Source organism: Schistocerca serialis, chromosome 2 (genome assembly GCF_023864345.2).
Source record: "Schistocerca serialis cubense isolate TAMUIC-IGC-003099 chromosome 2, iqSchSeri2.2, whole genome shotgun sequence".
Lineage (NCBI taxonomy): Eukaryota > Metazoa > Arthropoda > Insecta > Orthoptera > Acrididae > Schistocerca > Schistocerca serialis.
The window spans coordinates 420,921,412-420,947,326 of NC_064639.1; the positions used below are offsets into that span (position 1 = coordinate 420,921,412).

Here is a 25,915-nt window from a genome sequence, read left to right on the forward strand (position 1 = left end):
AAAGGCAGTAGTAGGAGTAAAGTAAGAGAGTAAGGTGCGATCTTTGAGTTCTGTATTGTGTTTAATTCTATTGATTGCCTGGACTATGAAGAATATATGGAGATGGAGGAAGATGTGAACATACAATGAATAAGGGTTGTAATGGATAGAAGGGACCTATTTGTGATGTATAACAACAGTGATTCCAAAGAGCAGTTTGGGTTTTGTAAGAAATCTTTTGAGTTGCTGCTTGGTATGCTGGAGCTGTTACTGCAACATAAACCTGATAGGAACCATGTCTTGTCTCCCAGGCTGCAACTTCTTTGTGGACTGCAAGTCTTCTGCACAGGTAGTTATCAAATCATAGCAAGGGCTCTCATTAATATCTATCCTACTACTTCTGGAAGAGCTTTTAACAGTGTTATAAACAATTTAATTGCCTTAAAGCCACTGTATGTGCCCATGCCACTAAGACAAGAAAATATATCAAACAAAATGGAATTCTGTTGAACTGGTGGATTCCCAAATGTCAGAGGGACCACAGATTATGTACATATACCCATACTTTGTCCTTCTGGAGCACAAGTAGAACTACACAGAAAGCCCAAGTATATATTTTTTATCAATACACATATCACCTGTGATGCCAATATGAAGATTTTGAATGTGGTAAGCTGTTGGCCAGGTTTCATGCATGATGCATGCATTTGGGACAATAGCAGAGTTTCTGCAGAATTTGAAAATGGACAATACAATTGGTTGCTTGTTTGAGATAGTAGATATGCTCTCTCCAAACATCTTATGATGCCTGTGTTTCGAGCCCACACAAGAGCCAAACAGCACTACAATAGAGCTCATATTGTCACAAGATGTGTAATAGAGCGAGCGTTCAGTGTTTCAAAGAAATTTTTCCAAATTCTCACTGAAACAATGCTATTTAAACCAACTCTGTGTGAATGTTATTGTGGCTGCTGCAGTTCTCCACAACTTTGAAACAGAAGTCAGAGATGTGTTTCACAGTGATAGTGTGGAGGCAAATGACATCAAACAGTATGCATTTCAGTCAGAAGCAGATGCTGCAGACCAAGCAGCCAGGTCTATTATACTTAACTGCTTTAATTAAAATTATACTAGTTTAATAATAAAATTAAAAGTTATTGTAAAGACTTCCTTATTGACCCACAGTTTCATGCCTCTATTCAATGACACTTATTGAAAAATGGGAATGATCTGTGTTTTTCTCCAATAATCAGGAACACTTTGTTCTTCCAGAGACCTATGGTATGCTGCTACTAGAGGAGTGTAAGTCCTTTCCCATACTCAGTATAGTATCTTATTGGTATCCCATCAGGTCCAGTGCCCTTCCCTCTGTTCAGCAATTTCAGTTGCTTTTCTATCACTTATTTTTATATCAGCCATTTTGTCATGTGTGTGAAAATTTGAAGAACATACTACAGTGCAATCTTATGTCAAAAGTTTTGGGGAAAGACTTAGTATTTTGGCTTTTTCTGTTTCAGTGCCATTATGGAGAATTCTGAATATGTTGAACACTCCACACATCACTCTCTGTACACTGATTTTGGCTTTGGCTACATTTCAATTTGCATCAAAGCATTCTCTGCTTTTGTAGCAGCTTTCTAACATGGCTGTCTAACCAAATTGGGTCTTTTTCATCCCTAATTTCCTAGCACATACCTGACTAAAGCTTACAGTAAAATGATCTAATTGTCAACTGATACCTATCATCACTGGAGATGAAATTTTCTCTAAATTTGTACTCTGTCACTCTTGCTATGGAGAAAGATCTTCCTACATTTATTTATATTGCTATTCACAGCCTTATTAGCACTGATTTCCTGTTGTACAGTGAGTTATAAAACTTATGTCTGATTCCTACTAGCAGTTCCAAGATGTTACCTTCACATGTCAGTTCTGTGACTGACTGCTCAAAGTCATTTCAGGTAAGACATTCAAAACAATTTCACATGATTCTCTGTTCCTACTACCCACTCTTATTACTCTAGTCTCCATGTCTGTAGCCGCTGAATTGAAATCTCCATCCAGTACTACAACATTACCAAGAAATTAATGTGAAGCTTCATCACTATGTTCTTGAGGCAGGAAATCTTCAAAAGCATCCAATGGCCGTGTTTGATCCACCGTTAACACTTTTGTTCACCCTAATTACTTCATATTCAGAATCTATACTAATCACGCTAGATATTTTTTTCTGACCATAAACACACTTCACCATCAGCATTTAACCTATCTTTGTGACATACATTCCAATCCGAGTTTAGAATTCATTGCCACTAACATCTGGTTTCAGCCAGCTTTCTGTCCTCTGTGGGCACTGTTGCTGTTTATAAGTGTGACTAGTTTGGGAACTTTCCATAGGCAAAGTTAACATTTTCTTTCTCTGAACAGCTATGATTAATGCTACCTTGTCTGGAATCAGAACAGATCTTAGCAGGCTTGTAAGGGTGTTTCTCTATTTAAAAAAACCACATGTATGCACACCACACACAGTCCACTACACTAATAACTACTTTCTGCATGTAGTGCACACATGACCTATTAAGGAAAGTCCTAAAATTCTCCAGGTGATAGCAGTGATCAAGAAATCTGTATCCAAGATAATCAGTATGAGCCTCTCGTTTAAGCCTTCCACTCGGCTCCAAACCAGAGGACAATGACTGATTCCAGAAAGTATGCTGCAGACCAACAGCTCTGCTTCCAATCCCTAGGTAAGACCAGCTGTCTTCACAAAATCAGCCAGCTGCCTGTAGGAACCACAGATGGCATTTGAAGCCACGTGGCAGAACTTTTAAGTCCCCTTTTCCTCATATGTGAAACATTAGAAGTTTCTTTAAAATTTTACCCTTTCCTCTAGCAGTCAACAGAACTCAACAGTCCTTCAGTCACTGATAACTGATTACAGCTGTTATTTAATGTAGTAGTTTTTGCATACATGTATGAAATATTAAGAAATCCTAATGTGTGGTACAATCTGATGTACCCTGTGCCAGTACTTCGCCAATGTATATGTGGATGTAATTTAAGGCTATTATTGTTCCAACAGTAGTTGGATTTTCAATGTTTGTACCATCACTACTGCCGACATTAAGTCGGACTAAACACAAGATTATCAGTGGTGGATTCAGAAGCAGTGTACCCAATGTGCTTATGTATATATTAAATTTTGTGTGCAAGTGTGAGAACGTGTTTTGTGTGTCTGCATAGCATATATCTGAGGCAGAATATGGGAACCAGAATGTTATTCAATCAGTAGGATATGGGAAATTGCCTAAAAACCACATCCAGGCTGATCACATCAATCATTCATAATTAATCTACCAGATGCATTGGATCCAGTGCCAGAAAACCTGCCTCATGCTGGAAGCAGTCATGTTAACAAACATGGCTACTTGGCAGTTATCACCATTACTATGTAACAGTATTACTTGTTACAAATATCACTATATTCTGGTGATGCTTCAACACATCATTACTTACCACAATGATCTGGAATACAATTATGAAGAGAGTTCCTGTCCTGAACCCAACTGTATCAAAAAGAACTCCAGCTACAGAAGGTCCTATGAAATCTCCAAGGGCAAATGAAGCTGCCCAAATACCAGAAACAAGCCCATATGTTGTCAGATCATCTGCCATACCCCATTTACTGCAAAACATGAAAAGTTGCAACATACACAGCACTAAAACCAGACATTATGGTAACATATCTAAAAGAGTAAAGTAAGACTTTATACTTACACAGCTGATCTTAGTGCATCTATGAAACATGGGACAAGTGTACATGCTATTCCAAATCCATGGATTATCAGCCCAAGAATACACAGCCACAGCTTCCTGTAAGGCAAGATTTCTTAACTCAGAATTGAGAAAGTGTTTTTGGTTGTCTTATACATTTCTGAATATCGCATCAAATTAGCTAAGCTGTTTAAATTTGCTGTCATGATTTTTGTAATAATTGGTGCAAATGAAGTCAGTAGAACATAACAGTTGGATCAGCTAATAGTGAGGAAGACAAAAACAGGACAGCTTAAGACCAGCAGAGATAATTGTGTAATCCGTGTCACATGTAGAGAAAAGTGGAGGAGAGAAAAGTGGAGGAGAGAAAAAAAAGCATGAGAATTTATAATGCTGTTTAATATTTGACTATTTTTTGTACATCAAATTTTAAATTATTAATGATCAAAGAAAGTGAAGTGAAAGCAAAACTTCAAAGCTACATTTCAATGGCATTACTTACGTTGGCACTGGTATGAAAGGAGCAGGTCCAATTAATGAAAAGCTAATAATAATTAGAATATTTCCAACTGCCATCAATTTCTTTGGGTATATTCTTTTGTCACACAGTCTTCCAACAAATGGAGCTGTCAATGCATAAATCCCACCACTTATGATAAATACAAATCCAAGAGCAAAAGGAGGCAATTTGAACTGAAACAGAAAGGTACTTATTAATAACACAAAACTTTTAGAAAGTTATTAAGTTTATTTGGTCAGCAGAAATGCTGAAAGGAAAGAGCAGCGATGCTTGTATAAATTTAAAAGAACATGTGACAAGTCATCACCCAGTATTTTAATTTTGTATTAATGATTTTTAGTGGTAATCTGTGTGGAACTAAATAATGTAATTTACATTTTGCCAAATATATTTCACCTCAGTAGAGTACTCTTTTGCACAGTAGTACCCATTGGTGATTTTCCAAATGTGTTGTTGCTGCTCTACTGTTGTCTACATCACCAACAATCCTCACTTACCAGCACTGAACTCAAACTGACCATGTGCACCTGCTGTGCCAACACAATTTACTGTCGAATAGACAGATTCAACAAGAGACTAGCAAGGACACACAGATTGCTAACAAAACACACTGCCACTGATATTACTTCAAATAAATTTAGGTATTGTGCACCTCACAAAACATGAATTGCATTTGTTCAAGTGTACTATGAGGTGTGTGAGGAAAAATAATGAAACTGACAACACTGGGAGTGATCTGACAACATTGTGTTATTACACTTGTTTAGACCAGAGTGTTCATCCCATCAGTCCAATTTTCAGCTCCATACAGCCATCATGCGAGTTTTGAGAAAGCCATCAGTGAAGTTGTGTTTTTGTTGCATGTTACAAAAATGGAACAGCAGAACTTAGAGCAACATTATGCAAGTTTTTTGTTAAACCCAGGGAATCCATGAGGGTGACCTCTGATAAGTTGGAACAGGCCTATGGAGAGCATTCATTGTCAAGAACACAAGTTTTTCACTTGCACAAATCATTTTTGGAAGGCTGAGAACATGAAGAGGAACCCCACTCAGGGAGACCAACTTCAAATCTGATGAAACTACAAATGTGTGCATGCTCTTGTTAGATCAGGCCAACATTTAACAATAAGAATGAGGATGGCCTATTGAACACTTTCACCGCACATAAAAATTTTGATATAAGTTTCGCAAATTCAAAATGTTTGTGCCAAAACATCTCACAGCTGTCCAGAAAGATACCAAAGAAAAGTACGCATTGATCTTGAGAGGATTGCCAATGACCACGAACAGTTCAGTCGTGTGATCACAAACGATGAATCCTGGATTTATAAGATTGTCCTGAGAAAATCTGGCAAAGTGGGGAGTGGCACAAGGACACCACCCGAACTGAAAAAAAGCTTGAATGAGCAGATGAAAGATCTAGACCTTGCTGATTTGCTATTTTGACAATAAGGGTATATTACGTAAGGAATCTGTTCCTCCTGGACAAACTAAACTATCAACGAAGTGTTTTATGAAGATGTCCTTGAAAGGTTCAAGGGAAGGGTGTCTTAAGTGAGGCTGGACACCACAGACAAGATGATGCTGTATCATGACAACACCACATGTCATATGGCCACTTCTATCACGGAATTTATCTTTAAAGGCATTCCCGTTTCACAGCCCCACTATTCACCTAATCAGAGTCCTTGTGACTTTCTCCAAATTGGAAAGACTCTTACAAGGATGTTATTTTGGGACTCTGGAGAACATCCAAAATAATGTGATTGACATGTTAAAAGCCCTACCAGTTTAAGCCTTTCAGCACTGCTACCAAGAAAAAACATCTGAATCCATCTCCCACCACCACCACCACCACCACCACCACCAATTTCCCAGAGTAATTTAAATGAGACATACGTGCTGAATATTTTAAACTAGAACTCATCTGAGTACATCAGCCCATCCAAATTTGGCATCAATTATTTATTTGCAAAAAATGGACTAAAAAGTGTAGAATTATTTTCTGGTGTGGATGAATTTTTCCTCAAATTTAACTCTCGAGCGGACGTGCCTGCGTATAAAGTGTACCAACCAAAAATAAAATGATTTTGTATGGTTCCATTTTTTTCACAGTTGCAAACCTGTACTTATGCCTTCAGTACTGCTTCAGGTAACAGCGATAAATTGCATTGTCGTATGTCCAAGGGAGCAGGAGTAATAAAATACAAAGCAAGCTTGGTGAGAAAAAAGTTTGAGCATTTAAAAAAATTACCCCAGTGAGGAACTAGCAACCTAATCTCACATTGAGGTAGTTGTCTACATGATAGATAGTTACTGAATAAGCAGCTGACTGAGATCTGATGCAAATGCACTGTTTAATGCTTCGAATGCATCATTGCTGTCTTTAACACCAGTCCTTGGCAGCAGATAGATGTAGTGAAAATTTATTTCATTCTTGTTTAATAAAACAGTAGTTTGTAAGTTATTTTCTCCTTGTTGAAATGAACTAAGATTAAACTGTGATTTTGATCATACATGACTTACCTTGATAACATAAGGAAAGCTATTCTTTTCATGTGTACGAAGTGTGCCGCACACCTGCTCGTGTTACGAAAAATGGCGTGCCTGCTCGAGGGTTAAAAATTATGCTATACTGATGGCAAACATACCAAAGCATCAAATTAAGTCATCTGGATAATTGTGGTGTTATTTGATTTCTGTGTTAATGGAAATATTTTTAGAATGCAGAATAAATCTCACCTTTGTCAACATTCAGAGTCACCGAAGTAAGTAAGTGCTTATTAAGTAACTGTTATGCATTTTTTTGAAAATAATTTGTTGTTTTAATTTTCCCTCCACTTTATTTTGCCTTCTCATTTGCTCTATTTTTTGCTGTTTGATTTGAAATTATTTTTTCCAATCTTTGCCACCAATAAAATTTTGCTATTTGGGAAGCAAAATCACTGATGATGGTCGAAGTAGAGAAGGTATAAAATGTAGACTGGCGATGGTAAGGAAAGCGTTTCTGAAGAAGAGAAATTTGTTAACATCGAGTATAGATTTAAGTGTCAGGAAGTCATTTCTGGAAGTATTTGCATGGAGTGTAGCCATGTATGGAAGTGAAACATGGACGATAAATAGTTTGGACAAGAAGAGAATAGAAGATTTCGAAATGTGGTGCTGCAGGAGAATGCTGAAGATTAGGTGGGTAGATCACATAACTAATGAGGAGGTATTGAATGGAATTGGGGAGGAGGAGTTTGTGGCACAACTTTACAAGAAGGGACCGGTTCGTAGGACATGTTCCGAGGCATCAAGGGATCACAAATTTAGCAATGGAGGGCAGAGTGGATGGTGAAAGTCAGAGGGAGACCAAGAGATGAATACACTAAGCAGATTCAGAAGGATGTAGGTTGCAGGAAGTACTGGGAAATGAAGAGGCTTGCACAGGATAAAGTAGCATGGAGAGCTGCATCAAACCAGTTTCAGGACTGAAGACCACAACAACAAGGTGGCCACCTGGTCTTGCCTAGTGGTAGAAAAGGTCCTGGATGCATCACAAGGTTCACTGTCCACTTTTCTGATGCCTACCTTCTTATGTGTACACCACGTCAGGAACTGAGGACTAACAATTAACAATGAAGTTTTTGTTTTACTTATCTATCTGTTTTGTTACTAGTCTCAGCATCCTATACCATTTTAAAGTAATATTACTGCCATTAGCCACCAAGCTACCGCCCTTCTACAGAATTAGAATATTAAACATTTACAAATTCTGTGAAGACTATTACAAGAATCTTTACCAATTTATTAAAATAAAAATTACTGCAATCACTTTTAGATGCTGAGTGTATGGACACCTTTCAAGGTCTCACCAAGCGAAAGCTTTGTGGTAGTAAAGAAGCTATAACTTCTATATGTGAAATATATGAGCTAAATGCAGTGGAATCCCTTAATATTTCATTACAAATATTCCTGACACTTTATGAAAAACTGGACAATTATGTGATACGATAAAAATGGAAACTCTCCCCCTGTAAGATAAAACTTACACTGCAGGAGCTCATATTGAAGCCATGTACAATTTTCCAGGACCATACTTTATCAATATGATTTGTAGTATCAACCCATGTTTCTAAATTCTTATCAAAAACCTTTACAGTCTCTAAAAAATATTTGATTTTGTAAATTACAAGTATGAATTCAATTCTTGCCTCAAACTTCATTCTGTTATAACTTAAAGCTTTTTGTATTGTGCTCTGTTTCACTTAAACAATTTCTTTCAGCCAGCCTTTTCTTTCTGTATGTCATTCAGATTTTAACTCAGCATAGTAACAGTATTATAAACTTGGTTAAGGACAACCCAGTACATTTGAGATATATTCAGCATTAGATCAGGATATTAAATATAGAAAACTCATAGATACAATCTATCTTATTCTCAGGCCTCTGAGAGACTCCACCACCACAGTCTAGCCTTGCTACTGCTTCAATTTTGTTCTGCTTAAATTAGATTCCGATTTCTTCTTTCTACTTTCATTATATGGGTCCTCTACCCACAGCTACCTTATGTTGTATCCATCCATCCTATTGACAACAAACTACCAACACCTTTTGGCACCTGTGTTTACATCTTCTCAATCTTTCTCCAAAAGGGGTACGAGTTACAGGTTCACCATCTTGTTTGTGTGTTTCCCCACTCACCAAATACTTTACATTTTTTACACTGAGATGGTGTTGTCATAATACTTCTTATTACTTATTATAACATACAAAATGAATTAGACTACAAGTTTGGGATTATTGGTTTCTTATGCACGTTATTATTCATACGTTTTCACTCAGTTCAAAGTGATATCAACTACCTCAAGAGCCAACTCAGGCTTTTACACACTGTTGTGACAATTACCTCCCTCAGGTGGGGCTCCAGTGTAGATGAATTGAAACCCATACTCATTGATGTGCCAATTATACATATTATGTCCAACACAACTGCAGGAACTTTCAGAATTTTCATTAACTGTCCTGAAAATGAAGAAATCCAATTTCAGTATATGATTGTATTGTTGCAAAAAAAAAATGCTTTCTTTACTTTTAGAACTCACCTTTTTGCTGAACATCCTCACCAATTTCTAATGGTGGAAGAATACAGTATATCAATAGGCCCGCTAGAGCTGTAATAGATCCCATCACTACAAATGGGAGAACATATCCTCCAAGCTGTGAAAGAAAGGTATTGAATTTAATTAAGTGAATATTTGCCACAGTCAACACCAATTAATGTTGCTACTTACAGAATACAGAACTCCTCCAATTGATGGTCCAGCAATGTACCCCAGTCCGTAAAAGACTTCCAGTGTCGCCTGCAAAAAATATGTTTCAAGAGAGCATGCTCATTTAAATTTTAAGAGAATGATATACGAGTGTCTCACTTACAAATGTTGTTGCCACTGAATGTGGAAACATCATTGCTGTAATTGAAAAAGCAGCAGTTACAGCTGCTGAAGAACCAAGGGCTTCAGCTATTCTGACTACAAACGAGAGTGCTATGAAAGGAACATGACCCTGCACAAAAGCCAGCAGCCTGTAACAAGAAGAAACATTTTTAATCGACATATCTAAATTAGTCATACCATAACTTATATGCTAATATGCCACAAAAAAAGTTATACCTGACACAAACTGTCAATTACTGCACATTAATGATTAAAGTCGTGTGAGCACACCTATGTTGCCATGTGAGATAAAAAGAAACTGAAAAAACAATGTAGTTATATCAGTGAGCGGTAAGTTGGTTGGTTTCTTTCGGGAGTAAAGGGACCAAACTACTGGGTCATCAGTCCCTTTTGCTTCATGCATGTCTTAGGTTAAAACTATTCCCAAAAGGAAACAGCGAAAGTAAAAAAGTCAGAAAACTGACTGAGAAGCACACTCAAAGAGAAAACGAAAGAAGCTACCCGAAAGGAGACGATATGCACTGACAGGAAAAGTAGGGGAAGTATTAAAATAACATTGCAGATGGCCTGGGCTGGCTGATTGCAAGAATAAAAATGGATGAGCTGGCCACTCTGCAACACATTAAAATCGAGGGAGGGAGGGAGGGTCAGCCAAGTATGGCTGATGCAGAGCTGACAAAGGACAATGGAATCCTTGTGAGTGGCTTGCCTGGATGACCACCACACATTCATTGTCTCGTTAATAACACACAGATTATTTGGTGTACTGAGTGTGCACCATTCAGTATCCCAGATCCCAAAAATTTTACGGCGTAAGACTGACTGTAGATCAGTCTCTGGCAGGCTGATCTCCAGAGTTGGTTTACCAGTAGCATGTTTGGTCAGCCAGTCATTAAGTTAATTGCCTGGGATCCCAGCATGTCCCGGGGTCCAAATGCAGGACACAATGTCCACCGTTTTCAAGAGCATAAAGTGCCTCCTGGATAGTCATTACCAAAGGAAGCACTGGTGAAGGCTTGTAGGCTGCTTAAGAGTGAAGGACTCGCATGTGCATGAGCAGATGTGCTCAAGAGCATGAAATATTGCTACAAATTCTGCAATGAAAACACTGCAGCCATTCGGCAAGGAGCACTGTTCAATTTGTCCAGCAAGAGCACAAGTGAAGCCAATGTGACCATTAACCCTTGAGTCATCAGTGTAGACTATTTCTGAGCCCTGGAACTCACCAAGAATAGAGATCAATTGCCATCGGAGGGCCTTCTGTAGAACTAAACCTTTTGATGACTTTCCAGAAGAACAGCCTAGAGTTGCACATGTGATAATCACTATGGCTGAACACATGTAATGAGTAAAAGTTCCCTTGTAAACAGCAATATCAGACACCTTTTCCAATAAGGCTGGTGTTCACTAACAGCATGCCTTGAAATTTCCAAAGTCAAAGTGAAGATAATCATCAGTTGCTATATTAAACCAAGTTGCATTAAAGAGCTGCAAGTACCAGATATAGTAATTGTCACATATTAAATGATAACCTGTGTAACTTATTTATGTCCGACAACACATACAAAGTCAGCATAATTAATTATTCTCACTGAGAAGCTCCCTTGGAACTATTTATTTGCTTTGAGAAACATGAACTTAGTGGCATTGTTAAATTAAAATAAACCCTTTAAGATTTTAAAATTTTCTTTAGCTAGATGTGTGCTATTTCTCCCTGGAAGGTTCTTTTTGTTACTTTTAATGAATTTATGTACTTGAGGGAACACAGGAACTAGACATTTTAAGTAGACATCTCTCTTCCTTTTTACAGCTTTTGTAGACTTTTGCGACCATCAAAAGCAGCATTTGAGCAAAATTGCTATTTTAATCCAGAGAATTATTTTTTCCATGCAAAGTTGCATGAAATCCACATTTTACCAAGTAAATTAGTGACATCCATTACCAAGTGTAGAATTCAAATTTTAATGGATCTCATTAAATGTTCAGCACTCATTTTGTTATACTGCTCGCCTTAAAGAAAAACTATCCAGCCAAGAGCACACTCATACTTATCTCTGGCAAAAGAAGAAACACAATTTCCATTTATAATGCGTAACGATTCACACAATGCCACCTAACAAAACAGTTTAAATCTCTTTTTGGAAAACTTATCTACAGCCAGTCATGCCTGATAGAACTCTGTATATACCTATCAAACAGGCAATCCATCTAGCCCATGGCACTTGGGAAGGGAGAAAGGGAGAAAGGGAGAAGATTAAAAGAAACAAAGAATGAAAGAATGGCTGGCAGCTGATCCTTACCACTCATCCCACTGAATACTCAGTTATTTTGATCAAAGTGAAAAGTGTACACCAAATGTGTGATTCAGCCACCTCCTCATTCTTCTCTCATGGATAACTTAAGTGAATGAAGTAAATAATCTAAAATACTATGAAGGCTTCTAGGGCCGATGTTCATCTTAGTTAAAACTACCACACCGAGTGGCCATGGTCCATCTATGAAGCTACTCTGACATTTCATCCCCACTTATGGCAGACATTTTCAATTATACCTCCTGCAGATGGGACAAAACATCAGTAAGTAGTTTACTAGACTGACAACTACCACTAATCCCAGAGGTTTTAACTAAAGAGGAAGAGAAACTATAGTTTAATTGTAGAAACTGCAGTTCAAATTTATAGTTTGTATCTGTTAACAAAACTCTTACCCAAAAAGGATGGCACAGACAGCAGCAAGGCAAACTCCAGAATTTAGAAGTAGCTTAGCACCAACAGCATTCATCTGAAGAAAAAAGAAATAGCTTAAACTGCCATGTATGTATTGTTTTAATGTGCTTACTATCAGCATTCAGTTCAAAGCTTTGCAGCTTAGAAAATATTATTTCCCTCCAGTTTTATAGCCATATCTTAGTAGGACAATTTTACAAGAAACAAAAGGAATTTAGTACCTTACTTAGAAGCAACATGCAGCTTATGCAAGTATTAGTATTTAAGCTCTTTTTACAGTAATAGTTAGGTCAAAGAAGTAAAGTAAAGTTAAATGGAGGAGCAATAGTCAATATTTTGTTACTATTGTTTATAGATGTTGGCTGCAGTGAATGCTTCTGTTATGGTAGACCTTTACTTGCTTGTTACACATGCTGTAATGTTTTCCTTCAAGACTGCATTTACAGAAAACAGAGTGTTAGTGAATTATGAGTTAAGGTGAAACCATACAAACATGTTTTAGGTGGTCACCATACATCAGTGACAATGAATGATTAAGAGATTTTCAATGCAGAAATAAATATCTTCAGACACACACACACACACACACACACACACACACACACACACACACACACACACACACACACAAAACTCTTTTTCATCCTATTGCCATGTCCTGCAAGTGATTAGCTACATACCAAGCATGCATTCTTCATATGGTGCTAAATTAATTTTGCAATAATAACAACAATAATAATAAATGGCTCCAGGGAATCACAAAAGTTATTTCCAGCTCGTTTTTTAGTCTGTAGTCACTTTAATGAAATAAAATAAGAACATTTACTGAGCTGCAAACACCAAAATAACATTAGTTCTCAAGGACACTTTAAAATCACAATATTTTAATTATGTGGGTAGATCTGAGTCCATTTCATTAGTGTTAACTGTCTAATATAAGGCCAAGTTTGTAACAAAAGTTATGATCAACAGGTTCATACTTACATATTTTCCTAATATTGGACTGCTGATGAATGAAACTAGTTCAAATATTCCAAATACCAGTCCATATTCTGATGCAGTAGATCCTTTGTTTTCTGCCTGTGGAGGAAAAAAATAAAATTAATTTCACAAATATTCTTAGCATTTGCTACAGAAATACACTTGTATTATTATTTCCACCAAAATATTGTAGTTACTATCAACTGATTAAACACACTAATATGCACTGCCAGTCTTCTTCAGTTGCTTGAGCAATGGTGTTTCAAACAAGAAGTGTTTACTCTTATTTTACAAACAAATTTTACTTCTGTATTCAAACATACATACATCATAGAATTGTTTTATCATCAGTTGCACACAAAGAAATAATTTATATAATAATTATTAATTAGTTGAAGTTACTTACATTTGAGTTATTTTGATTCAGTTATCTAATGGCATCAATTTTAGATTAATGGAAACTTATTTGCATGAGTTATAAATAAGGATATTGCATATACTATAACAACATGACCATTTCAGCAAATTGAGCAGTAGGGAACAGTTACAGGCCAAACCATAACTTTCTTGAGCATCCTGTGCCCATTGTATTGCTGGTTTTGTAGGTGCATTCAGAGTATTTCTAGCATGGCTGGATGCACACTAGTGAATCTTGAAGTTATTTTAATGATGTATACCAGTGACAATCATGGCTCAACATGCCAGCTACCATTTCTTATGCTTCAACAATATTATGAAAAGGATGGATTCCTACTAATGAGTTGCAGGCAAGCAACAAAAAGACTGTTAAACATGCAGCTTTTGGCCAAAAACTCATTGGGGAAAACAGAACACACCCATTCACACAAGCAGGCACACCTCATGCACAACTCATGCACACATGGCCACTGCCTTCAGCTGCTGCAGCCAGAAAGCAGTTGTCATGTTGAACAAAAGCAGCAATCTGGAGTGGGGTAGGGGGAGGGATACCAGGGTACAGAAAAGGAGAGAGAAAAGTGCTGTCTGGTGAAGCATGGAGAAATGAGAAGGCAGCAGGACAAGGCTGCCAAATGAATGGTGGCTGTGTTGAAGGAGAGTGGTACACAAAGAGTGAAGGGACATGAATTGGGAGGTGGTGATAGGTCAGAGAGAATGGAAACTATTATAAGTTTGGTGGTAGCTATTCACCAACCTTTCAGTGGAAGAAAAGACAGCCATACAAAGCCTCAAGAACGATCCTGGCCTTGTCCTACCTGCATATAAATGTTCCACTAATGTTCTAAATCACTGTCACTACCTGGTGGCAGGCCTCTGCCAATTATCAACTTCTACACCTATGAATTCTGACTGATCCCGTCCCCCAAGTCCAACATAACCTCCAATCCCTGTGTAACACCTTAAGCCCTTCCTAGAACCTCTCCCCTGTATCTGTTTCCCTCTTCATCCTTATGACACCTTATGTTCCCCAAAATCCATAAACCCAACAATCCTGGGCACCACATTGTGGCTGGTTATTGGGACACCACTGAAAGAATTTCAGCATTCACTGGCCCACACCTCCAACTAATTGCTCAAAATCTAGCCTCCAATGCTGAAGATACCAACCATTTCCTTCATCAACTCTCCACCATCCCCATCTCTCTCTACCTCCTGGGTCCCTACTCATCACTGTTGATGCTGCTTGCCTGTAGAAGAACATCCCTCATGACCATCTTGCCACTATTGGAAACTACCACTGCCTACAGCCTTCAGACTCCAAACCTCCTACCTCATTCACCTTACTAACTTTATCCTAACACACAACTACTACTACTCTGAAGGGAATGTATGCCAACACATCTGTGGCACAGCAATGGACATCTGCATGGCACCCTCTTAAGCCAACCTGGCTATGGGCTACCTTTAGGAAAGCTTCCTAGCCTTCCTAAGTCCAAATTCCTGGTCTGGTTAGTGCTCATTGATATCTTCACAAATCTGGATTCATGGCCAAGACATCCTATCCTCAAGCTTTCACAACCTCAACACCACCTCTCCCATACTCTCCACATGGTCCTGCTCAACCCAGCATGCCACCTTTCACACACTGTACACATTAAACCCATCAATAGTAGCTGCATTTTGACAGCAGCCATCTCTTCCACATCAAAAAATGCCTCCCATACAGCCTGGCTACCCAGGGATGCTTTATCTGCAGTGATAAGAATTCAGTTGCCCTGTACACTGACGGTCTCCCAAAGGCCTTGACAGGGGTGCAGTATACTCCAGACCTAATCTGCTAACAGATTTACCATGCCATACACCCACCCCATATAACCAGCTAAAAAGAAGCCAATAGCCCCTCCCACCCCCCCACCCCCCACCCAAAACAATTGAATCACATCCTTCATCAGGTATCATCTATCATCATGCCATGATATGAAGGGCATCTTACCCAAGATCCTCCCCAACCTTCCTAAAATAGTATTCCTTTGCCCAGCCAGTCTCTGCAGACATTCTAGCCCATCCCTCTGCCACCCCCAACCTCTTACTGCCAGGATTGTATCTCTGTGCAGGACCTAGGTGGGAGACCTGCTCACTCCACCCATCCAGCACTTCCTAATCCAGTCTTGTCACAGGCTTATTGTTCCCCATAATAAGCCAGGCCATATGTGAATGCAGCAATGTCATACCATCTCTGCTGCCAAGTTTTGAAAACCTTTTTATAATAGTATGACAGCTGACCAGATGTGCATCAGGATGAATGGCCCCTACCACTACAGTGTGGCCTAGGGTTGAGTGCACCACCCTGCAGCACAACATGCAGCTGAACATAACCTACATGATTTCTGCAGCTGCTTCACAACTTGGGCCATCTGGATCCTCCCCTCCACCACTAGTTTTTCCTGAACTGTGCAGATGGGAGTCATTAAGACACACTCTCCACTCCCCAAATTATACTGTCATCAACCTATGATAACCCACTGCCCCCATGCCCTCCAACAGTTTCCACTACCTCTGTCCTATCACTTCCTTCAAACTACTCACTGATCTTTGTCCCTTCTCTGGTCCTTTCCTTTCCCACTCCGTTTCCCCTCTTCCCCCTCCCACAGCCTTTGACACTGCACCTGGAAGCCTTGTCCTGCTGCCATCTCATCACTGTTTGCTCTGCCAGACAGCTTTCTGCTCTCCCCACCAATACCATGCTATCCCTCTACATCTACATCTACATGGTTACTCTGCAATTCACACTCAAGTGCCTGGCAGAGGGTTCATTGAACCATTTTCGTACTACCACTCTACCATTCCAATCTCGAATGGCGTGTAGGAGAAGGAACACCTAAATCTTTCCATTCAAGCTCTGATTTCTCGTATTTTATTATGATGATCATTTCTCCCTACCCTCTCCCCCCTTCCTGTACTGCCCCTCTATGAATTGCTGCTTTTATTCAGTGTTAGAGTTTTATTCTGGCTGCAGGAGTTGGAGAGAATGGTCATGTGTGCAGGTTTTCTGAAGAAAGCTTTACCCACAAGCTCTCTCTTAAACAGTCTTTTCATGGTGCTTGTCCTCAAGGGTCATCCTTACAGGAGTCAGAATTTATACCTTTTGTAACATCTTAGATATTCCATCCTGGACTTTCCACTGGTTGACTTTCATACCCTTTAAGTACTCATCAATACCACCAGTCTGACAATGCGGTTCTTATATTTTGCCTGGCAAAGAGGTTTTTTTTTTTTTTTTTTTTTACAATATTGGACTGGTGACATATGTCACATTAAAGCCATCTACCAGGTACTGTAGTCAACAACAGTAAATTGAAACCCTTATAACCTCTATTGTTAAAAAAATGTAGTAGAACTCTCCCTGAATTGTATGACAATTGATAGCAGCATGTGCTTGGTTGGATGGATGAGTGATTAAAGGGATCAAATTACTTCTTCCTCTTTCCTTGAAGAAACAGGTCACATGAATGTCGATCAGAGATCTTACTGCGCAGAATCCAAGGGAAGAAAACCTCAAGGTCTACGAAATGTCAAAAAAGCTGAGATAAGAGACAAGAAGAAGGAAGGGAGACACAGGAAGAAAGCCAGGCAAGGTGCTCCATCTAGGGAGGAGCTGGAAGCCACAAAATCAGATTGCAATGAGGGGGCATGCATCCCCCAGCCCCCTCCACCTACCAGTGGTACACTACTCAGAAATTGGGTAGGAAAGACTAACAAGGACAGGGCAAAAGAAGCACAAACATACCAAAGATAAAAAAAAAGTAACAGATCACATGAGCGGGTAGAAGAAGAGTAAAAGAGCAGATAGAGTGAAGACCAGGCTGGACCAGACAGATGCAGCTCAGTCTGGACACTGGCGGTAACAGTGTGTTCTGCCACCCCTCAGTGAGCCAATAAGGTGAAGTGGCCCTCCCTTAAAGAGAGTGGCAAAAGCCCTCCCCCTTTCCCTTTCATGAATAAAACATAAAACCAAGTAGCCACTGAGGTATGAACCCAACATACTGTTTGACAGGAAGTTCTGAATATTAAAAAAATTTGGAGTGGACCCTGGAGACCGCACTCACATAAGATAGCAAGGATGTGGTGTCTTTAAGTCTTTTATAGGTCAAAGAAGTTGGCTATAATGTGTTTACCCTGAGCAAAAGCTGTTTAGATGGCAGATTCCCGGTAAACCAGATGATCAGTAGTGGAACAGGCTTGGTGAAAACCACCCTGGGAAGGAGCCAGAAGACCCCGAGACTCAAGGAGCCAACACAACCACTAGCTCACCATGCGTTTAAGCAACTCACAGAGAAGATTGGCGAGACTTACTGGGTGATGACTGTCCATCACTAGAGGCTGCTCACCTAGTTTCAGCACTGGGACACTGATGCTTTCTCCTGATTGCAATGGAAACTTGCTCCAAATGCTTTTAGAGATGGAAAGGATAGGATACTGAAAGTCCACTGGTAGACACCTGATCATTTTGTTGTGGATGCAGTCTGGCCCAAGGGCTATATCAGGGCAGTGGGCTAGGACACAAATTCCCACTCGCTGAATGGAGCATTAGACAACTCCAGTTGGTGTGCAGTAAGAGATAATTGCTTTCACTGCATCAGTTGTTTTTGAGCACAAAAGGCAGGTTGATAATTTCCAGACACTGAGGCTTGAGCATTATACGGAGCAGAATGTTTGGCAACAGCATCTGGATTACTGTAGACAGTGCTATTAGAGGTAATACCAGGTGCACGTGGTGGTATGTGGTACTCATACCCATAGAGATGTCTGATCACAACCCAAACCTATGAAGGAGAGGAACATTGTCCAATGATTGGAATGTACCATTCATAGCATTCTCATTTCTGTTTTATTAGGTGGCAGACCTGGGAACAGAGCTGCTAAAAGGCAATGTGTTATTCCATTGATGGGTGCTGTTTCCGACATTGGAGAGCCCACCTACTATCTCTAATGGCCTCTGCAATTTCTGAAGACGACCAAGTTGCTGTCTTCCATTGGGACGGGACCAAGGAAAAGTGATCACCAAATCAGCTGCCAAAAGAATAGCTGTAGTTTCATGCTGGACTGCCTCATTGATATCTCCATATGGCATGGAGCCAAGGGCAACAGCAGAGGTGAAAGTGCCCCAGTCAACACTGTTCAGAGCCTAACTGCACAGATGTCCGAGGGAGTCCTGCTGAGGGAGGGATAGGAAGAATGGGAAATCATCTTTGCCACACAGGTCATTGTGGATCCTCCAGTGGATGGATGGGAGAAGCCAAGGGATGCAAATTGAAAGATCAATGGCTGAGAAAATTCTGTGCACCACACTGGAGAGTATGGGAGTATCAGTACTCAAGAGGTAAAGGTCAAGTAATGCCATTACATTTAAGTTTTTACTGTGGCCAGTGATTGTGGTTCCACACCACCAAAGGTTATGTGCACCGAAATCATCCAAGATTAGGAAAAGTGGGGGAGCTGAGAAACCAATGCAAACAACATGTTCTGAGACACTTCACCATTGGGAGTGAAGTAAACATTGCAGGTGGTAATATCCTGAAATGCCCTTACTCATACAGAAACAGCCTCCAAAGGTGTGTGAAGAGGCACAAGTCAGTTTGGTGCATCCAGAAAATACGTGCAAACTCTGCCTGACACTGTCATAGGCAGCATGATTCTTATAATAACCCCTGCACCTGCGAAGGGCTGGAGTTGGCATTTCTGGAAGCCAAGTCTCCTGAAGGGTAGTGAAGGGGGGCAGGGGAAGTGTTTAAAACATGTTGTAGCTAAGCCAACTGATTGAAAAAAACTGGTACAATTTTACTGGAGAATAATGTTGACACACTGAGGTCATGAACAGACCAAGGAGGCGTATTATTCACTGGGGTTACCTGCTGCCACGGGATTATGGCATCAGTATAAGTATGTTCCAGGTTCTGTTGTGTGGTGTGAACCAGGGCCTCAGGGGCCACTGGAATCTCCAAACACAGGAGTGGAACAGGTGAGATCTGGTGGCATGGAGGCCACCAAAATGTCCTCTGAGGACTTTTCCTTGTCTCTCCTCTCCTCAGAGGATTTTGAGTATGGTGAGGTCTTCTCTGTATCAGTTTCAGGTAAGGACAATGATTACAAAGCCATGCAACTAACAACCTGTAGTTCCTTCAGCCACTCACTGGAGTCCAGTTGCAGACTGGCAGAAATCTTGGAAGGAAGTGCTCCAAGGGACCCCTGCCGGGCAAGAGATGCCAGAGTAAGTTTATTCATATCTGGCTGGGAGTGGGGACAAATGTCCCTGGTGGGTGGGAAGCCATCAATCCCAAAGTAGATGTGGGGGAAGCATCAAGAGGGGAGCCCTAAACCATCAGGGGGCAGGCAGGGTAGAGCGATCCCAAGAGCCCACTGTAGTTGGTGTAACGGTTTGAAGTACTCTCACCAAAGGGGGCAATAAACTGTAGCATATGACACTGTTACACATGCTGGGTGCAGCTGCTTGCAGTACTTCTTGGCCTCTTGGTAACCAATTTGGTCCAGAGACTTTTATTCTTTTATTTTCTTCTCCCTCTGGAAAACAGCGCAATCTGGTCAGCAGGAAAAATAGTGCTTTTCAGTTTACACAGATGGGGGAGGGGCACAGGGAGTGCTTGCATGCAGCACTTCTCCACTATCTATAGATGGGGCTATCATTGCAACAACTTCGAGCACTTTAAGCACTGCATGAGGAGGAGGAGGAGGGGACACACACAGTTTCACATCACATCAGAATACCATTGCTGAACTTTTCAAGCAATCAATCGCATGCAAAGACAAAGGCACTGGTAGTGAGTATTGTCCATTGGCTCCCTATGTACATGACTGACAAAGTGTACACTGTGTCACTCCAAGTGTATGTGTAGCTCATCACACTGTCAGAGCAGGTCTCTGCGGAAAATGATTGCGAAGTCACCAGTATATCACCCAGCTTGTTACAAGCAAGTAGTGCCTGTGCCTTGGCAGGGGAAGGCATTTTGATTAAAACAGACCCACTCTTCAATTTGGAGATTGCTGCAATTTCCCCAAAGTTGTCCTCTATAGTTTTTACAAAGACTAAAGGCTTTGTGGTCAAGAAGGTACCCTCATCTGTGCTTGTGCATACTAAATATTGGTGGGGTATTTCTGCTTATTGCTTAGCCCTACTTGTCACTTAGCCCTACATTCCTCCCGTGGCATATCCAGGGAAGCAAACATTTTTGGGATGTATCTATCTGCAATGAAAGAGGACTATCCTTTCAGAGAGACAGCTGGGGCCATATGGCCACCAGTAGGATGTAACTTCATCAGCTTTATTAGCTGCCCATCCCCCATGGTGTCACCTAGCCAGTAATCCATAGCTCAGAGTCCCCATGCCCCAGTCAGTGGGCATTTACTCTGTGGCATATATGGGGAGTTTTCAACTAGAGCACCACCAGTGCAGTCCCTGTGTTGTCAGGGGGCTACCTACGACCATGCAGGTACTTTATGTCCCCTCCCCACGAAAGGGTGGCAACCATGCTGGGTTTAGGGTCTGTTACCTTATTAAAGGGAAGGGTGCAAAGATGGAGCACACACCCCAATGGGCAGCCTTCCCTGCACAATCCACACTTCTGGAGAGTTTTGAAAATTGGTGGCAAGTCAAATCCAACAATGAGAATGGCGTGTTCATTTAATGAAGAGTTGGAGATAATGCCCAGAGTGAAAACTAGTCCCAATTATAAACCAGGTTAAAGCAAGGTCTGCTCCAAGAAAACCATCCGATGGGAAGGCAGAGGGGGGGAGGAGGGGAAGGGATAGTGGATGTATGAGCTTGCAGCACAGAAAGAAAGTAATGCTGCAAAGGTTGGGGTTCTGTGGTAGCAATGCACATATTCACAAAAAAGGTTGAGCCTCCTGCTGGGAGCAACTCATGAAAATACTGGTATGCATACATTATGATAGCATTTGCCATGCACAAGGCACCCTTTATCTACCTGTTGCCAAAGCTGATGCATCATGTTTAATATAAAGTTGATGGCTAGTACAAGCCCTGACAACATTATTGTCAAATGATACTAACTATGCAATTTTTCATAGTGACAGGCACATACCAACCACAGCTATCTCTTAACTGGTAACGACTTTATATCTGAGCTTGTTCTTACTCATTTTCATGAAAAACTTGCTCAATAGCTATCTTTGTTAGATATTCTTAAGTTAACACATTTTCTTGCAGAGGAAAGAGTACACTGATTACTTACTTCAAGAGGATAGAAAGGTGCCTGCAGAGACACACAGATGGCACTAGTAAAGTGGACACACCCTATTGAAATCAGGGTGTACCACTGCCTCCTTGTGAAGCTCTCCCCCTGGGGCATGGTGATGTGTTATAGTTTTTCAGCTGAAATGAGAAGTATTTGCATTAGTGTTTATTTATGGTAGAACTGTTATTCATTAAATGCAAGTGCAGACTGGTGCAGAAACATTAACAAAATACATCAGTGTAAAAAGTCCACTAACAAGAGCCTTAAAAATGCCTTCAAGTTTGCTGCCAGCTACAGTGATGACTAATAACTTGGAACATTGACAAAGACATTTCTATATTATGTGATACTGCCTGTCAGACATATTACCCCAGTTCAGCACTAACTGATATTGGAGCTGGCAAGGATGACATCACAGATTACATACTCATGTAATGCATACATACAAAACACAAAGTTCTTGTGTTAAAATGTAAAACACACATAAACAGTGACAATTTTAAATTATTTACAGAAGTATGTTTTGTGAGTTGTGTAATAAATGCAGAATTTTTATACAATAATCATGGTGAGAAACTGTTCATAATTTATAGATTCTTTGTGAGCCAGCAATTTTCTGACTGATTTGAAATGGACAGCCATGAATTCCTCTCCTGTGCCAGCCTTTATGTTCCTGAGTGGCAGCTGCAAAATATCTCCTCAGTGATTTGCTGAATGTATTCAAATCATCTTCGTCCAGTCTCCACTAACACCAAGGAGCTTATTCACTGAGGTCTTAAAGATGTCCCATCATCCTCTCCCTTTTTCTTGCCAGTGTTTTCCATATACTCCATTTCTCACTAATACCACAAAGAACCAGCTCTTAAGCCCTGTGTTTGATACAAGTAGACTTTCATGCCCCTTTTGCCAGTACTAAGTCTGCTAATTGTGTCAACCTTGCTCTGTCCACGAAGGGTTATCTTGCTGCCTAGTTGGCAGAATTCCTTAACTTCATCTACTGCATGATCCCAGTGCTGATGTTAAGCTAAAGAAATGTCTTTCAGTCAATGTTCCAAGTTATTAGTCATCACTGTAGCTGGCAGCAAACTTTAAGGCATTTTTAAGGCTCTTGTTAGTGGACTTTTTACACTGATGTATTTTGTTAATGTTTCTGCACCAGTCTGCACTTGCATTTAATGAATAACCTTAAAGACATCCATCCACTTTGAATTTTAATCACATGCTCAGCTTCCTTCTATTCCCATCATTGCTTCTGCCATATATAGATTGAAAAGTAGAAGAAGACTACATCCATGTCAAACTTGTTTTGATCAGAGCACTTTGTTCTTGGTCTTCCAGTCTAATTGTTCTCTCGCGGTTCTTGTACAAGTTATTTTACCTGTCTTTCGCCATAGTTTACCCATATTTTCCCTGAATTTCAGATGCCTTGCACCATTTTACATTGTTGAACACTTTCTAGGTCAATAAATCATATGAAAATGTGTCAACTTTCCTTCAGGCTTGCTTACATTAACTGCAATATCAGAACTGCCTCTCTGGTGCTTAATTGGTATAGTGTCAGACTCCTCCCTACATATTTTAGTGGATATGCTCGAATTTTTCTACTAACTTTCTAATGTTACTTAGCTGATTAATGATCCTGTAGTTGCCGATAGCAACTATTTGTAAATATGATACTTGAGTTCCTATGGTTACAAAGGATTACAAAAGTCTGGTGTATAGCAGATCATGATTACCATTTCTGGTGTTATGTGGATTCACATCACCTCTTATGGAACATATTTAGGTTTTATTTGGTGTTTATTACATCTAAACATAAGCCGAGTTTAGCTGGTTCCTGTAACCAGAACTATTAACATGCATATGTATCACCAGTATTTGAAAATGTTTTCTTTGTAATAGCTTTCTACAACAAGTTTATGTATAAAAAAGTGAAATATGAGGAAATAAGAGCATTCTGGTGACTGCTTCCTTATACACAGTTAAAAAACTGTTTTGTGCAAAATGCTACTACAGAACTACTTTGTTTCTCTAGTCGCAAGAGACTTTTGTAACACTTAGTCCCAGGAGCTACATCATTTTCACATTGCTAGACAATATTAAAGAAAATTAATTTAGTTGCTATTTGCAATACATTTTCACACCACATATTACTTCTTGACGAAATAGCATGCAGAATAAATTTCAGAATGACCTGTGTTGGAATTTAGGGTTGGTTGCCAAGAGCTACTGACTGTAATTTTTATCCAAACAGGCTCATTTTCCTAAACTAGGCAATAACATTATAAGAGTTCAGAGCTCTGAGGATGGTGAAGATGTACAGAAAATGTCAGTAGAAAAGCGAATGGTCCTGAAATGATATTGAAAGACACTTATCACAATGATCAAAAATCCAGGTTTTCATTTCTAATCCTAATCCATGGCAACTCCTGTTTCTGGGGAGCAGGCCATGGTATAAGGTATATTGTGCACCTAAATTTGGTCTCCTACTGAGAGACATCTTCAGGGGTTATGGAGATAGATGCAGCTAGTTTATTCTCCATTGTAAACAGGCTCTTAACTGTCTTAAGTTATGACAGATGTTCACTAGGAAGCTGAGCATGTCTGCACCTTAGAATGAAATAATTACATTCCTATAACCTCTGGGAATGTCACCTGAAATAAGAGACAAAATGTTGGGCACGAAAGTATGCATTACACCATGACCTAATCCCCAGAAAATCTGTAACCAAAGTTGCACTTATTTTTTCAGATCATTTCAAGACAACTACATGGAAAAACAGGGTCAAGTTTACACTGTGATTCCACTTGTCAGCTTCAACTATGATGTAATTGTACTGTAATGCTCTGTACATTAACATGGAGGTGTGGTATTTGAAATGGACTGTTTTGTAGAGGTGGTGGATGTTTGTGTCTAATTTCATTTGTAGTAACACTTCAGATGTATAGGATCAGTCTTTGATGTGTTTGTGTAAGGAGTGAGTTTTGCCTTGGAGTTTTGTTTGAATATTTCAACTGACTCCAGTGTAGTTCAGTTTGGGAGTCTGGTGGTGGTTTTTCAGCGAGTATTTTTAATTGTGTTCGTTATAGGCTATTTATTTGGTTTCTGTTCTTGAGCTGTGAGTTTTCATTTGCAGTTTGTAATTTGTAATTTTTTAGACAATTTTGTGTTTCATTTGTTTGTAGGTATGAATCCAGCCATAAAATTAATCTCTAGGGTCCTTGATGCTGCTAGGTGAAGATGTGCCTACTATTAAGGCTAGTGTCACAGGTGATGATTGTCAACGTAATTGTTACATCACTGTTGTCCCATCTCTATTAAGTAGATGTGTACATTACAATAGCATCAACAGGTTTCATTTGATAAACTAAAATTAAACAATCAGAAGAAAGCAGTCCAACAATATTTTGAAATTCTTGGGACAACTTGTGTTCAGCTGGGACAGGAAATATCATGTTCATATTTTTGTACATTAATGCATTTGTACTGCAGGTAAAATATAAAGTAATTTGTCAAAACTTTTAACACTAATTTGAAAATATTGAAAAAACTGTTTGGAAGTTGTCATAGTTTACAAAACATTGTGTAAAACTTTCCACTTATTAACCAGCCACTCAAAATGGTATATATCCATTCTTATATGTCTCATTTTCAAAAATCATGACAATCTCTTCAAAATTGTTAATAAATAATGCTTTGATTTCAATGAAAATTTAGTGACTCATCCTTTCTGCGACTTTGATGTCATGTGACAGTGATGGAATCACTTCTGCAACAGCAATAAAACCACCGATGCACACTAGCCCT

At 39.6% G+C, this 25,915-nt stretch overlaps 1 protein-coding gene across 2 annotated transcripts in view; it reads right to left on the reverse strand.

Moving 5' to 3' along the window:
- The window catches only part of LOC126457279 (MFS-type transporter SLC18B1-like), a 126,444-nt gene that overhangs the window by 13,822 nt on the left and 86,707 nt on the right, over positions 1–25,915 (reverse strand). For both annotated transcript variants that reach the window (XM_050093444.1, XM_050093445.1), the window contains exons 2-11: positions 22,105–22,244; positions 13,424–13,519; positions 12,421–12,494; positions 9,694–9,841; positions 9,552–9,620; positions 9,363–9,477; positions 9,167–9,282; positions 4,256–4,446; positions 3,757–3,852; positions 3,496–3,664 (exon numbers count right to left, since the gene is read on the reverse strand). In XM_050093444.1, coding sequence (XP_049949401.1) covers positions 3,496–3,664; positions 3,757–3,852; positions 4,256–4,446; positions 9,167–9,282; positions 9,363–9,477; positions 9,552–9,620; positions 9,694–9,841; positions 12,421–12,494; positions 13,424–13,519; positions 22,105–22,221 — 1,191 coding nt within the window. In that variant the 5' untranslated portion in view covers positions 22,222–22,244. The remainder of the gene's footprint in view (positions 1–3,495; positions 3,665–3,756; positions 3,853–4,255; positions 4,447–9,166; positions 9,283–9,362; positions 9,478–9,551; positions 9,621–9,693; positions 9,842–12,420; positions 12,495–13,423; positions 13,520–22,104; positions 22,245–25,915) is intronic.